Source organism: Salvia hispanica, chromosome 2 (assembly GCF_023119035.1).
Source record: "Salvia hispanica cultivar TCC Black 2014 chromosome 2, UniMelb_Shisp_WGS_1.0, whole genome shotgun sequence".
Classification (NCBI taxonomy): Eukaryota; Viridiplantae; Streptophyta; class Magnoliopsida; order Lamiales; family Lamiaceae; genus Salvia; species Salvia hispanica.
Window position 1 is genome coordinate 31,993,526 of NC_062966.1, and position 15,455 is coordinate 32,008,980.

The window sequence follows — 15,455 nt, forward strand, 5'->3', positions numbered from 1 at the left end:
ATGGCATTTTCTTTCCTCTGAAGCACAATAATTAAATAAACACTGTATAACATTCCACCTACTAATAATACTTCTGCATGCACTAATAACTACCTGCAGACAATAAATACATAACATGCATTCATGCATGGAAACAAAATCACAACTCCTTATGTTGAAACTAGATACATCTAAAATTAGTTTTCATAAGATCTCCATTAATAGTTTAAACTCCAAGAATTTCAGTTTGATGTGTTAATGCCCAAGATGTATAATCCTATGTGCTGATAGTAGATGCATAATCCTATGTGCTGATAGTAACAGCATAAAAGTTATATAAACTGTAACCTGTCCCACAAAAGATTTTGCAAGTGCTGTTTCAACTCTGAACTTTATAAACTATGAACTCCTAGTCTTAGTTAGCAGCTGCATCATGAACTAACCTCAATTGATTTCTGGATACCTAACCCCCACTTAAATACTTCAAGAACAGAATTAATACAGTTACATTAAATGCCAGCAGTGTGTGCATATTCATCCATTTATCAGGATGTCTCTCTACATCGATAATTCAAATGCATACACACACACACACACACTGAGAAATGAAGACCAATGTTGGATGCAAGTGAAATTAGACATTTCACTAATTAATGAAGCAGTACCAACCTGGAATAATTCAAGAGGAGAGTTTCCATCCTTGGAAAAGCCTTGCTTTGCATCTACGTGGAGCATCACTTTTCTGCGTCAAGAAAAAAAAACACGGGACAATGTAGAGGGGAAGATTAGCCAATCTCTTGCCTGTGATTCATCACTGAAGAAAAACTTCACAAAAATTTGGAACATTTTTACATCTCGGTTGCATAGAGGACCTATGTGACAATGTCATAACAGGAAATAAAATAAGAAAAACTTAAGTGGTCAATCAGTCGTTTTGCTAATTAGTGCTGAGCATAGGACAAGGATCAATGCAAGCTAAGAAAATTGTGCTAATTTTGGAAGCAATACAATTCAGCAACTAAAAAATGCTGGTAAGCATTTTATGGAACCGAATAAGCACTCGCGGCAAAAATAGAAAGGAAATAATTAGACAAGGATGACGATAAAAAGCATAGTTATACACTAGGATGTGAGCACGTCTACATGGCCTGTGAGAGAGATTGCAAAGACTAAGAATGTAATGAATCAACTAAATCTTATTTTCTGTGACCAAGTGAGAGATAAGATAAAAATATGTTATACTCTCTATCAAAATTATAGATCTGCAGAGGATTCCAAGCAGATCTGATAAAAAATGTTAGCAAGGAAAATATTCTCTGTCAAAATGTTATAGCCTCTGATTAAAATATTTATAGAAATGAACATACTTTCCCCATTCTGCAGGAGGATTCCATGCACACAAGAGCATGTCGGACTTGGCATTTGGAAGACAGTTTCTGATTACGAAGTACTTTGTAGTGAACTTAGCAACACCAACGTCCTTATAGTCTCTGTCAAAATCATAAATCTGCACAGGGAATCAAAACCTTCATGCTAGAACTAGACAAAAAAGTGCAAATAAACAGACATCAAAAGCTCGCTTTAAGACTTCTATTAAAACATGGGAGCATCTAATGGAGCTTAAAGGTCAATATTCTGAGAACAAAATTTAGAATTTTTATCATTGATGCTAACACTTTGGATACATTCACATAGCCAATCATGTTATTGGAAAGGGGTTAACGTCAAAATAGGGAGGATTAAAAAAAGTAATAAGTATGATAACTACAACATCCTTCCTTTTTGGATTCTGCTTTCCCACAATTTCTAAAGATGGAGTATGCCTATACATGTATCCAAAAGCATTTTACTTGAAGATACCCACAAACAACTGTGTAGAAAACATTGACATCTAAAAACTACAGCTAACAAAGAGGGAATCATCTAACTTAATATTTTAATGACTTCAAAGTTCCACCTGACATGCAAGAAATTACATCATATTCAACTCTGGGATGTGGAATTTCTAGACAACAATGAGGTGGAGATTATGCACATTGACTTTTTATTGGCCTTGCTTCAGTACCATTGCAAAAAACCATCTCACCGAAAAGCTGAAGCTAGTAGAGATGAATTAGTTTTTTAAATATAAAAATATAAGACAGTGATTATTATGAATGTGTTTATAATACATGTGAAGCATTGAACAATACAATTTCTTATAAGTTTTCCTAAGTCTAATAGTTTTCATTTTCATTATGATTCTTATGAATGTCTTCATGTTTTTTTAATTTATTTTCTTCCCTTTTTCTCTTTTATCTTCTTTGGTTCTTTTCACGCAATTTGTTTTCCGATAACATATGCAATATGCATATTAAATTAAAAGACACGAAAATGCTTTATTATGTTAAATGATACTACATATATAGTATATGCAAAGTATTATATATATGTATATATGTGACTGGGACCCGTCTTGAAGTTGCTTTTGGGGTTCATTGTTATGGGGATAGGTTTCCAGAGGTTGGTGGGTTCAAACTTTTGATGCGGTGTTGATGTGGTAGTGTTAACATAAGCCTTCCTACTTAAAGACAAAAAGTTAAAATTAACTTTGTTTGGTGTGTTAAAACATAGCTGTCTGCAAAAGAATTGCACTGCTCCTAAACTATAGAGACATACCAGGTCATTTATCTCAGCTTCAGCGAATGACTTCCCGTCAATGAGCATACTCCAGACCACCTTAGTAATTTTCAAAGAAATACGCATAGCATAAGAAGGACTTTTATTTTTCTCTTTTTCCATTAATCGTAGTTGTGCGGCTTTTTGCAAAGCAGTCCTAAGGGAAGCTGATGCTGCCTTTCTGGACTTTTGGGCATTACCTAGCTCCTTTTTCAATCTTTGCACCTGAGAATACATCAAATCATAAAATCCAAAATAAAAACGGGCAGGAAAAGCCATACAGTAGAAACACACAGGACATCCCTCATATGATTAAACTTCTTTAAATATGATGGTCGTCTTCGGTGTCTTAGAAATTTCTACAGGAATCTGATTAATAGCTATAAAAACCTAGAATAGAATGCAGGACCAAAAAGATGATTAATAGGTACGCTTGAGAAATTTTTATGGTCAACTTGCTGAGGTTGGATTTTCTCAGTTCATTTTCTCAAATCGAGTTCAATAAAGAAGTGACTCAATTAACAAGGAACGGAGGGAGTATAATGTTATCGTCAAGCAAGCCAATTCCAACACATAATAAATAGACCGTATACCAGGCTTAGTTATTAAGACATTGCAATTAGCTCAGAACTTACCAATGTGGATTTTGCACAAGTTATCATCCAGAGTTCCATTTCCATTTCTGCATGTGGATCTCCAGTTATATCAGCCTGCAGAGACAAGTCTCTTATATCATCAAGGATTAACCTCTTCATCCTCTCTTTATGTTCGAGGTCAACTTTTGCCAGTTCCACCTCTTCAACACCATCAGGAACCACTTCATCAGCCTCCTCTTCAACATCATCTTCCTCATCAGTTGGATATGATAGACTACTTTTTCTTGGCCTGGATAATGAACTTAATACTTGAGTCCACAAATAAGTCTGAAATGCAGTTAATCTATGGACAAATGTGTATCTCATTTTTTAGCACGAAACTGGTTGACAAAGTAATCAATTTCCAAGTGGGAAAACTCTATCACTACAAGTAATAGATAATAGATTCCATTGGGAAAATTGTTCATCTGCCAAATCCCTAGTCCATAATAATATATGTAGTCATTATAGAGATTCAGAGAATGCATCAGTGCATGTGTCACATGTGCAATAATACATAATCCAACAAGTCCATACATTGTTGGTCCTGAAGTGATTAAGAAATAAGAAATACAACAATAACCTTTAGTAGATATCTGGACAAGAGGAGTTATATTTTTTAGGAGGGAAAGAGGTATAAATCAACAAGAGGTGATCGTAATTTGAACTATGGATATCTGACCAGCACCAAAACAATGGAAAGTAACTTTTGGACAAAAATACATGCGTTTTAAATGAAAAGTACACAGGATGTCTCAACTTCTAAAGGTCAAGATTGTTCTTACTTAGGAAGTCGAGCAAAAAGAAGATTTGTTAATACATCAAGCATGACTTGGAATTGTCTGGACGTCATTGCAGCCGTTATATTGCAAGAATTGAATGTAAGCTCTTTCAAAGGTTTGACCTGTAAATTTTAAACATGAATTGTCATCAGAAAGTGAGATATGTTAATTTTAGCACTGGTAGGATGCATGATAATCCATTGCAGGTTAATTTATCACCTCAAACTTAAGTAAATACCTTCAAATCAGGAGTTCCACCTTTGTGCCTAGTGTAACGGAAGTACATATCACAGGGCATGAATACCCGTTCCAATAAAGCTCCAGTACGCTTTACTTTTGGCGAGCTTCTACGTATTCTAGGGAGCCATTGCAGTCCAGCCCCTGGGTCCACATCAGTTGGGGCTACATGAGCTTGCACTTCCTCCAACATCACCGAGAACTCCATACGATTCCATGTCAGTTCAGGCTGAGATTCAGGAGCTTGGATCTTTCCTTCAGTGAGAGCTTGTTCAATCATCTCATGTCCAACCTGGAGAACTGAGTGGAATGATCGAGCTAAAACACGCCCACTCACAGCAGCGAGCAAGAATCTACCCTGTCAAAATATTTTTTTTTTAAAGTTTGATAACAGATGTTACATTATCAACTATTGCCTCTTTGTGATTGATAGCTTATTAAATATGCATTGCTTCACTAATGGATCAAAGAGCTGCAGCTCAAAAGCTTAAACTTAAAAAATCGGTCCTACTTGTGAATATGATGAAAGTAAAATAAATTATTCAATTATTTTGTCAAGTCATAGCATGCTTCAAGCTGCATTACTATCTTGTTATTTCACTGTTAAATGACCAACCTAATGTTCACACCTCAACCATGGTAAATTTTGAATATAGAGCAACCACTACTTGAGAACACTTTTTGGAGCAAAAAGGATTAGAAATACTTGGCAATCATCAGAGTTCGAAATTCACATATGTGAAGTACATCACATATTGGTAATAGGGTCCTATTTAGGTCATGTACAATATGATTCAGGTCCTTTTTCGTCCTATTCTGGCGGAATGGTTGAAATTTAACGGTCAAGAACAAATATCAATTCTCATATATTGAAGACAAAAAGATCGATTTACACATATGTTGAGTAAATCGTTCGGGTCATCAAGCCTTGATGCACGGCGTGCAGCAGGGCAACAGGTGCTGAGGAGTCGTCGAGGGAGAGGAGCAGCGGCGCCTGGGTACGCCCAACGGGGGAGAGGGGACGGGGCGTCGGCCGTCGCCTGCCCAACCGGTCAGCGACGCGACGGCGGTGACAACGGCGCTGTATTTTGCCAGTGTGAAAGAGAAGGGAGATATGAGGCAAAGTCGAATACCCTAATTTGAGAGTTAGGGAGAGAAGGAGGGTATCTGTTGGCTTTCGGTTTCTGATTTGGGAGCGATTCGAGGGTGAAGAAGGACCATTCCAATCCATTGAGGGCAATTAAGTAATCAAACTAAATTATTTCCTTTAATTTTAAGTGGAGATAAATAAACCTACTCTCTTTGTTGGTTCAAATTAAAACATGAAAAAGAGTGTGGCCTGGAAAAATAAGCTTCTCGGCAAGTTGCTGGGTGAAACCAACATTGTGGACAGAACCCTCTCGGCGAGTCTTTGAGTTGCAACTCGCTGAAACCGACACGGAAGACAGAGGCATCCCAGTGAGTTGCCGAGTCGACTCGCCGACTTCTATAGATGTGGGATTTCACCTTTTTGTGACTTTTGGACTCATTTTCTACCCTTAGTATAAATACCCGATTTTAGGGTCCGAATTGCAACTTTGAATCATTTTGTAAACACACCAAAGATTCCATTGTGAGCACACTCTTCATCTTTGAAGATTTTAGTGTTTCATTTCTTGGTTGGTTTTTGTTGGGTTTGTTGAATATTTGCAAGAACAAGTCTTGGGCATATTTATGTTTCTTAAATCCACAAGATTTATATTATAGGAGGATGTTAGAAGATGATTTTTTATTCATCTAAGAAATTTTCTTGCAGTTATTGGGGGTATTATTCCAGCCTTATGTTGGTCTCTATGGCTCAAAGACTGAAAAAAAACTTTTAAGGTTCCACTGGAATTCTTTTAGAAAATATACCCCTCCCCGTCCCCCAAAAAAAAAAAAAAATTAAATAGCAGTGCAAGATCCTGTCTTTAAATTCTTGTCAATCCCATAAACCTAGAGCATGCAATCTTAAATTATTCTACTTATATTCTAGGTGCTTTCCAAGAAATAGATTTAGGTATCTAACATATATTGTTATAGTCTCAGAACTTACATTAGCTTCTTCCGAGTGAAGATTGAATTGTGGCTCAATGACATTCACCATGAAATGGCGTGTGCCCTCCTCATCAGAGTCATCAAAGTTGTATTTTGCTGTAGACACCAACAAAGAAGCATATTAACTAGAAAAAATGGAATATTGGACATTTTCATATGTGAACTTTTTCATGCATGGAAGAAAAAAAAGGAGGCTGATGTATATATACTAGTGATTAACTCAGCATACAACAAAAACAGAATCCATTAACATGAGGATAGATATTGCAACTGACTATAAAATTCTAGCAAACAGAATTATGTCTTTAGGCCGTATGAGTAAGATGAACAAGATGGAGAGAGGGGAACAGGGGGAGCACTTTTAAGCTTACCAATGGCACTGGAGAAGGGATTTTCCACTGCCTCTGAGTTTGAAGGAGAGGCGAGAGATGCCGAAGCCTCCATGTTTTGGGATGACGTATTTGCACCATCAACAACAGAAGGAGAATTTTGGTTATCATTTTTCTGGATGTCAGGTCCATCACTGGCAATATTCCCCTCGTGCATTTTACTTTGGGCATATTGGCGAGAAGGAGAAGGCTTTGGAGCCTCAAAAGCCTTGGACAGCCCACCTACCCAAGACCAAACAGCATCTCTATTTTCAATAGTCCACAGAAGCTTCAGACCATAAACACATATCCGCTGACAATTGTCAGCGATAACTACATTATATCCATCATCATCACTGGGGTCAGATCTGGTATGGTCATCACTTTCATTTCCATGTTCAAACTCAGATCTTATATAACTCATCTCAAGATTTCTTTTACCTGCTTCTTGCCATTCCAGTAACCTAGAAGGATCAGCTTTTGGGTGCTGTCTGCGGATTGTGAAGCAACTAGATGACAACAAAAATCCATCATCTTGATGCCTTTCTGTAGTGTTCCTAGGAGAGCTGGTTTTTTCAGTCAGTGCCCTTTCTGTTGATGCTGACTGGGACTTTTTCCTTGTCATCTGAATTACTTTTTCCACAGTCGCACAATCCTCCTTATTTATGTAAGCTTTCGGCATGTAAAGATCAAGACCTTGATAGACAAGGTCAAGGGGGTCCCTGATGCATTCAAATGTAAAATTTTGCTTTCCCCTACCAAAGTAGAGTTCATATTGCACCTTTGTCATCTTAAATGTCAGTCCCTTTGCAGGGTCATCCTCATGTAAAGGAATATGTTTTATACACGTAGGGGTTGCCTCAACTCGAAACATAAATTCTGTGATTACCTTATCCAGCGACAGATTTCCTGATCTGGGAATCCTGGGGACCCCAAAGCGAGGCCATCTGGAAAAAGTCCGTAGTTTATGAGGAGGCAGATAATTTAAGTTCCAGAATTTGATAAGCCATGCTAGATCATGATGACCAAGATTAACTGTAGGTGAATCATACAATGCATTCTCTGATATCGATGGATTACAAGGAGCTCCATCACCACCAACCTCATCACTGGTTGAAGAGGGCTGTAACTGATCTGATGGAAGGGAAGGCCTGAGGGAGATATTCCATCTCATGGAAAGAGCAATGGATCTAAACGGATCAAAAACCTTTTCACGAAGAGTGCCTTCAATGGGAAGAGCAAATAGATAATGATTTAGCGGACTTCCAGATTCACAATCCCATTCCATTGTCACTTCAACGGTTAAAACTGGGGCTTCAAGGAAAGGTGCAGACAATCCAGACGAATGTTTCCAGGTGCAATTTTTCTGCAAGCTTTCTAAACTGCTAAGGAAAACCTTGAAATCCTTAATGGAAGCATAAATACAACCATCTGATTGCTGGATTTCAAGATAGCCTGACACGATATGAAGTTTATCCAAGTTTTCATAGGGATCAGTGGTTGCAAGAACATTCCAAATTGTCTCAGAAAAGTATAAAGTGTTCTTCCCATGGATATAGTTCCTCATTTCATCCCACCAAGGTAAGCTTTTTTCCTTTTTAGGGGGCTGGATCACAGGATTTGGATTCCTAATGCTTAAATTGGCTCTACGAAGAGCCACAGTAAAAGCATAGCTGATGTCAGTAAAAGATGGTTCATATCCAATACCAAAAGAAATTTCTCCCTTTTGGAAGTGTATTGGCAGATCACAAAAGGTTTTCATTGGTGGAGTTGTGCCAGTGGCTGAACGAAGGATGTCCACCTTCCTCCATCTTCCAATGTAGACTTCATGGTGAATTTGTGGCTGAAAACAAGTTGCCTGCAAAACAAAAAATAACATAAAAGTAAAGCAGTAATTTATTGCTTATGACCATAACTTACTAATAGAATATTCAGTATATTTTATATCAACATCCATGAACCTTCATACTGTTAGGATGTATATAGTTTGGAAGGAAATGAAATTAATGATTTGCACAGGAATTTTTAAAAAATGGGTCAGAATGAAATAAAGCCAAAATATCAGGTAATGTGAAACTGTAGCATAGAGCAGGTACATAAAAGGCATGGATACTATGTTATCAACCCTTTTACTTCTAGACTAGATGGGTGTGGATGCTTGTGAAACAAATGCTACTGTTACTGGGGCTCTGAATATTTCATTTAAGTCAAAAAATCAACCACGGTGGTCAATTGGATTGAAAATTTACAACTGCAAAACTTAAGAGCTTAAATCAAATTACTAGCACTAAGCTCCACATAGCTACACAAGAGAGTAAAAGCACAACATTATATGGCAGACCTGTTGAGCTAGAATAAGACGTCCTTCGCATTGACCACCAGTGGCAGCAAGCAGTGGATATGTGTAGTTTCTTATCTGAGCAACGAGCGAACCTGTAAGCAAATTGATGCTGGCTCCATACAGCCTTGAAAATGGAATGTTGAGGGCACGACATACTGGATCAAGCTTCTGTAGAACTTCAATCATTCCGGCATCCCCACCTTCAATTTTTGACAGACTCAAATCTAAGTCAGTAGCAGAAATAGAGAAAAGAGAAGCTCGGGCTGTGCTAGGCCTGAAACCAGATTGGAATCCAGTTTTACATGCCCCAGATCCTTGTGACGGAACTAGGCCTTGACAGGCCCGATAATATGACCGGAATGACTGTTTATATATTTCCTCACGCAATTTCTGAATAGCTGAAGCATCACGAAGATCAATCTCTTCTTCATTAAAGTGAATCTTTCTTTCAAGAGAATCAGATGGTTCATCAGTAACATGACCTTGGCCCCTAGAAATAAGTTCATCAAGAAAATCTAACCTAACAGCTAATTCACGAGCTTCATTCTTCAAAAGCTGGTAATGCTCATCAAGCCATCCCTGTAGTGGTTCTTCCTCAATATCAGCAGTTAGTTTACGAATGGCAAACTTTATGGACCCAGTTCTGGTTGAACTGGGCTTTTTGGGTTTTGACGGCTCTTTCTTCTGAGTAAGTATGCATTTAGCTTTAGCAGAAGTCACAAGTTTCAAAACTCGAAGCATTTCTTCCAGAGAGTCATCAATTGCACGCAACTCCAATCTAAACGGCAGGCATATATGCACATCAAGGGCTTGAATTACCCAATCCCAGGTAGTTACAGTCTCAAATTTTGCATCTGATAAACTTCCCGAGGCATTGGGAATTCTTGATATCTGCATCCTACTGCTTCTAAAGACCCTAGCTTCATTTAGCTCAAGCATAAGTCCCTCAAGAAGCACTCCGATTCTAGCATTCTCCGAAAAGATGGATTGAACCTGGACAAAGGCTTCAACGCCATCTCCAACCTCAGCAGACATACTAAGCATTTCCACATCAATAGCGAAAATAGATTCACTTTTCTTCACTGGTTTTTCTAACTTTAAGGATCCCGATGACATGTTCGGCACCTTATCTTTTCTCATGTAAATACTCTCTGTGTCATCATGTCTTTGTGAGTTGTGATTTTGTGCCAGTGACTTCAAGTGTAACCCCAGTTCAACCAGTGCAATATGCACATCCGGTTCCCACCTTAAAGAGATATCTGTGGCACTGAAGAGAGAGCAGACTTGAATTTCTTTAAGTCCACCAGTCCGCCGGACAAGCTTTGCATTTTGCATGTCAAGCAAGATAACTTTTGCTCCAGGATCATTAACTTCAGGATATTCCTGATAGATAGATTTAGCTCTTTCAAGCTCCAGTTGTATAGATTTTTTCTCTTTGTTCATGGAAACATTGAAGTGATAAATATCAAGTGATACAGAATATTTCAACTTTTTATATTCTTTTGAAATTGTAGACATTATATGTGCAGTCCGTGGGCTCCCATCTGCTGAGTTACTGATTAATACTCTACCACCCTGGGATCCATAATTTACACGCTTAGGATCAGGAGTGACCATGTCCTCCAAGCTTGCATCTGCACTGATATTCAGAGAGCACCTTTCAAGACTTAGTCTTAAGAGTTGAATCCCTTTTCCAGATGGCTTGGATGATCTCACTTCTTTGCTTTGTGTTGGTTTCTTACTGGATTTAGATAATCTTTTCGCCAAGTCCTTGAACGAAAGAGCAGTAGATATCAGTGACTCAAGACGCCTGAAGGTCAAGTAAACACCCATGCCACTAACATCAGCACCAAGAACCATCTTACTATTCAAACCATCTGATGAATCCATATCTTTCTTGCCCAAGTCCAAGCTGATCTTAGCAATGTGCATCAGTGACCCTGTATTTGTTTCCACACCGAACAAGGTTTCTTTCAAGCATTCTTGATACTCATCAGACATGTGTAAGTTTAGTTCCCCTAGTTCCATATGCAATGTTGCACCCGTGCTAGATATGTTATTAGCAAATATGTGTGAAGATTGTGAGCAGCCCTGGCAGTTTCAACAAGACATTGTTAGGACAAAGTTGCAGTTATAATAACGGGAAGCAGCATGTCGGAAATTATTTGAAAACAAGAAACCAAAATTTAAATATCACCATAATCCCACATTCCCATAAAAACAAAAATCTACATGTCCCTACCTAATGCTGCAATGTTATGGTTCTCAGCAACAAACACGGATAATAATTGGGTTGATAGTATTTTATGCCCCCATCTTTCTGGATATTCTAGAAAGGTTAGAGTCCAAAATTGGTCCCTTACATATGCCCAATAAACTTTTTAGTCTCACACTATCCTAGACAATATGTTGTTGTCCATATTTTATGGATTCATCAAATATTAACGGTCAATTGCATTTTAACCTGATTAATGAGTCAGTGTATAGGACCAATCAGGTTTTTTTGTACAAATGTGTTTGACCAATTTTGGCCTTTCGTTTGATTCACTCATAATCCGTTCAAAGCGCGGTTGACCATTAATTTTTTACAAAACCGTTAAATATAGACCAAAACATATTGTTTAGGACCATAAGCTAAAACACTTAATGTGCAATACCAAAAAGTATCTTTGGCCTTCAGTCTTCTAGAAAATGTCTCAACTTCCATTTTTTATAAATGTCCCCAACTTTCGACGTTTTGCATAAAATGCCCCACCATACTAAATTCGATGATGGAAAGTTTATTCATCTCGTCCGAGTTATGGTGGAAACTTTTCCCGCCTTAACATATACTCTATCCGTCCCATAAAAATATGTGCATTTGTAATGATACGGGAATTAATGCGCAATTGGTAAACTAAGAGAGATGAAGAGAAGGAGAGTTAAAATACTGTTAGTTAGTGGGATCCACATTATTGTTAGTGTTTAATGAGTTGCAATAGTTGGCCGTAGTGGTAAACGTTGTAAATAACTTGATGTATAGGTAATGAGTTGGGGCCAATTTTCCATAAATGGAAATGCCCATATTTTTATGGGACAGACGGAAATGGAAAGTGCACACATTTTTATGGGACGGAGGGAGTAAACGATGTCGTTTTAGCTAATATAAGAACGATTAATAGTTTTTGTGTCCACAACTTTAAGCGTATTCTAAAAAATGTCCTCAATTATTGCTTTTTCTTCGAAGTTGAGGACATTTTCTAGAATACACTAACAATCGGGAACTCAAAACACTGTTAGCCCATTCATTTTTTTTTTCTAAAGCAATGATTCATGTGTTGAAGTGTAAAAAAAAGAAAATTTTATCTCAAACACAGGATGTCTTGGGGACCCCTACATGAGTCAAAAGGTGACATGCAACAGTGCCCAACATCTGAGGTATTTGATATACAACTCTCTTAAGTTGGCATTTGCCGAAACTATAGTAAGCTATGGTGATAACTTAAGGACAAGCATAGCCTAGCTTGCTTACCCTTTAATATTTCAATAATACTCCCGCCGTCCCAAGGAAGATGACCCCTTCCTTGGGTGGCACGGAATTTTATACTAACTTTATTTTGTGTAAATGGAGAGAATAAAGTAAGAGAGATGGAATAAAATAGAGAAAAAGGTGTTTTTAGTTTTAGTAATGGGTCATCTTGGTCAGACAAACCAAAAAGGAAAATGTCATCTTTAGTGGGACGGAGGGAGTATATTGTATTGATGCTTCTGATGTACTCCCTCCGTCCCACATTTGTAGTAACATTTAGTTATGGCACGGGTTTTAAGGAATTGGTGGAGTGTGTAATTAATGAAGTGAGATGTGGAGTGTGTAATAAATGAAATGAGATGGTGGAGTGAGATGATGGAGTGTGTAATAAATGAAGTGAGTTGGTTGAAGGTGGGTCCCTCTTTGACTTTTTGGTTTTTTATTTTTATTTTGATTTATTTTAATATAAATAATGACATTTGGGTGTAATTTTAGTGAATAATGGGGTAAAATTTTATGTGCAAATATGATAAATTCTAAATGTTACTCCAAATGTGGGACGGACTTTTATGGCAAAATGTTACTACAAATTTGGGACGGAGGGAGTAGTTTGGAATATTTCCTGTTTAAGAAAGGGCAACATTTATTTATTGCTAAAAAATTCTTCTTTCTTTATCTTGTTCACTATTGTTGTTCAATCTACTAGTGTATACATATTTAACACGCTTGCACGCCGCACACATAAAAGTAAGACAAGAAATTTACACAAACATTTGCACATAGATAAATGCGTATATAGGACGGGATGCGGGATAAAGATACATTGGAAGAGGTAGTGGCAACAGATGAAAAGAGGCATGTTCACAAATAAAACGATGTAAGGAGGAATGTGAGTGGGTCTTGTTTCAATCTAAAGGAAATTAGGTCATTTAGATGCTACACTATCAGGGTAGAGGTTGCATGACACTAAATTTCAAGTTAAGACTAGTTTATATGCTAAATTATCAAGTAGAGATAAAGGCAACACGATAATGCAAGTAATACAAATAATTTTGTCACATGCAAGCAAGTTGGCTATTTTGTCGAACACAAACAATTGATCACCTAACAAAAAACTAGGAAGGCCGACCAACTTACATGCAACCGTGGAAAAATCATAGAACATATACAAGATGCTCAAATTTTGCTTCACATCATTCATTTTGCATCAGTAGCAAAAATACGTGATTAAAAAACAAATCAGAACAAAACGATGAACCAAGAAAGAAAACTGAAAATATAGTACTCTCTCCATCCTAATAAAGTTGAGGCGTTTTGGGCACGAGATTTAAGAAATTGATGTTTAAAGATTAAAGTGGAAAGAGAATAAAATTTTGGGCAAAAATGGAAACGACTCAACTACCATGGGACGGCCTGAAAAGGAATGCGACTCAACTATCTTACAACTATCTTAGGACGGAGGGAGTACTAGATTATGAAAAATAGCAGGACCAAAAGAGCTGCTCATGGATAAAAGCAAAAACTCATGATAGGAATATAGGCATGAGTAGTTCATCATGGGGTAGGTGCTTACATGGTACAGTGGACACCCGCTCAAGTTATAAAGCACAACAGTCATCTCCGGAGCTGACAGAGTGCATGTCCACATAATTGTTTTCTGTCCAGATGAATGTGATTTCTCTTTGGCGGGGCTTTTTTCTAGTACTTCCTTTTTTTGCTTCTTCGGAAGACTGATGGACATCCATGGCTCTAACCTGTTCAAAAGTAAGTTGCACTGTGTGCCTCCAAGCTTAACATCAATTTCAGATCTGATAGGGCTGTTAGGCTGCAGCAGACAGCACAAATCAACAGAATGATGAGAAGCAAAAGAAAAATATCTTTTCAAAAGACATTAAAGAAATGAATAAGGGATTAACATTATTGTGCAGATAATATTTCCAAGATGTCAACAAACCACTCAATGTGTAATGTAAGAAAGAAGTGTCATGCTACCAGTTAACTCTAGTATTCAATGTTTATGCAATAATTGTTAGAGGTGTTAAGATGATGTACGCTGGAAGACAGAGAAATATTCAGTCAAGTGTTTATATAATAATTGAGTGATATCCTTCAAAGAATACCACGGAAATACTGTCAAAATGACAACTCGATAATCTAACTCATTCCTTCAAAACCTCAAGGGTTTATATAGATCCTTTCATCAACTATTGATTAACTAATAATTAAAAGCAATAAAATGGGTAATTGCTGATTCGGTTGTTGTTCAGCCTTCCTTCTTCCATCTTTATTTATTCTTTCATGCCCTTTCCCATCCCCACCTTTACTACTCTTTTATTATGATAGATCATGGACGGCCTCTCTAATAATTTCCACGTTGTGATGAGTATCAATGATTGAGTAAGATTATAGTATAACATCATACTCAGCTTTGATTGGAACAAAGAAACCGGTCTCTGGAACTAATATAATTATGAAATATCTAATTTTCTTCAAGCATATACATTTGCCCACATGCTTCATGCCACTGCTGTTCAGTGAAGCTCTTTTAGGATAAGCATTTTGACAACGGATATTTCTTAGATCTTTATATACAGACTACAGTAGAGAGTTCTTGTCTTAGTTGACTAATGCTTCAGACACTTCATGAGTAATAAATTGATTTTAGTAGGATTCCTCAGATTTTTTTTTTAAGTGAGATATCTAGAGCTAGATAAAATTAAGGTATGTTTTATTCAAGACTTGAGTTTAGTGAATAAATTGAAGATTTGAATTTCTGCTCGATCATACAAATAGAAGTTACCCTGAATTGCATTTCTCTTTAGTATCTTCAGTGATACTCTCAGACTTCTGGGAGTATAAAAGTAAATTTTC

At 37.3% G+C, this 15,455-nt stretch overlaps 1 protein-coding gene across 1 annotated transcript in view; it reads right to left on the bottom strand.

Moving 5' to 3' along the window:
* The window catches only part of LOC125207082 (protein SABRE), a 28,945-nt gene that overhangs the window by 4,959 nt on the left and 8,531 nt on the right, over window positions 1–15,455 (bottom strand). Inside the window, exons 8-17 of the mRNA XM_048106286.1 lie at window positions 14,158–14,409; window positions 9,077–11,167; window positions 6,739–8,593; window positions 6,366–6,463; window positions 4,293–4,649; window positions 4,058–4,176; window positions 3,273–3,522; window positions 2,638–2,862; window positions 1,347–1,486; window positions 649–721 (exon numbers count right to left, since the gene is read on the bottom strand). Coding sequence (XP_047962243.1) covers window positions 649–721; window positions 1,347–1,486; window positions 2,638–2,862; window positions 3,273–3,522; window positions 4,058–4,176; window positions 4,293–4,649; window positions 6,366–6,463; window positions 6,739–8,593; window positions 9,077–11,167; window positions 14,158–14,409 — 5,460 coding nt within the window. The remainder of the gene's footprint in view (window positions 1–648; window positions 722–1,346; window positions 1,487–2,637; window positions 2,863–3,272; window positions 3,523–4,057; window positions 4,177–4,292; window positions 4,650–6,365; window positions 6,464–6,738; window positions 8,594–9,076; window positions 11,168–14,157; window positions 14,410–15,455) is intronic.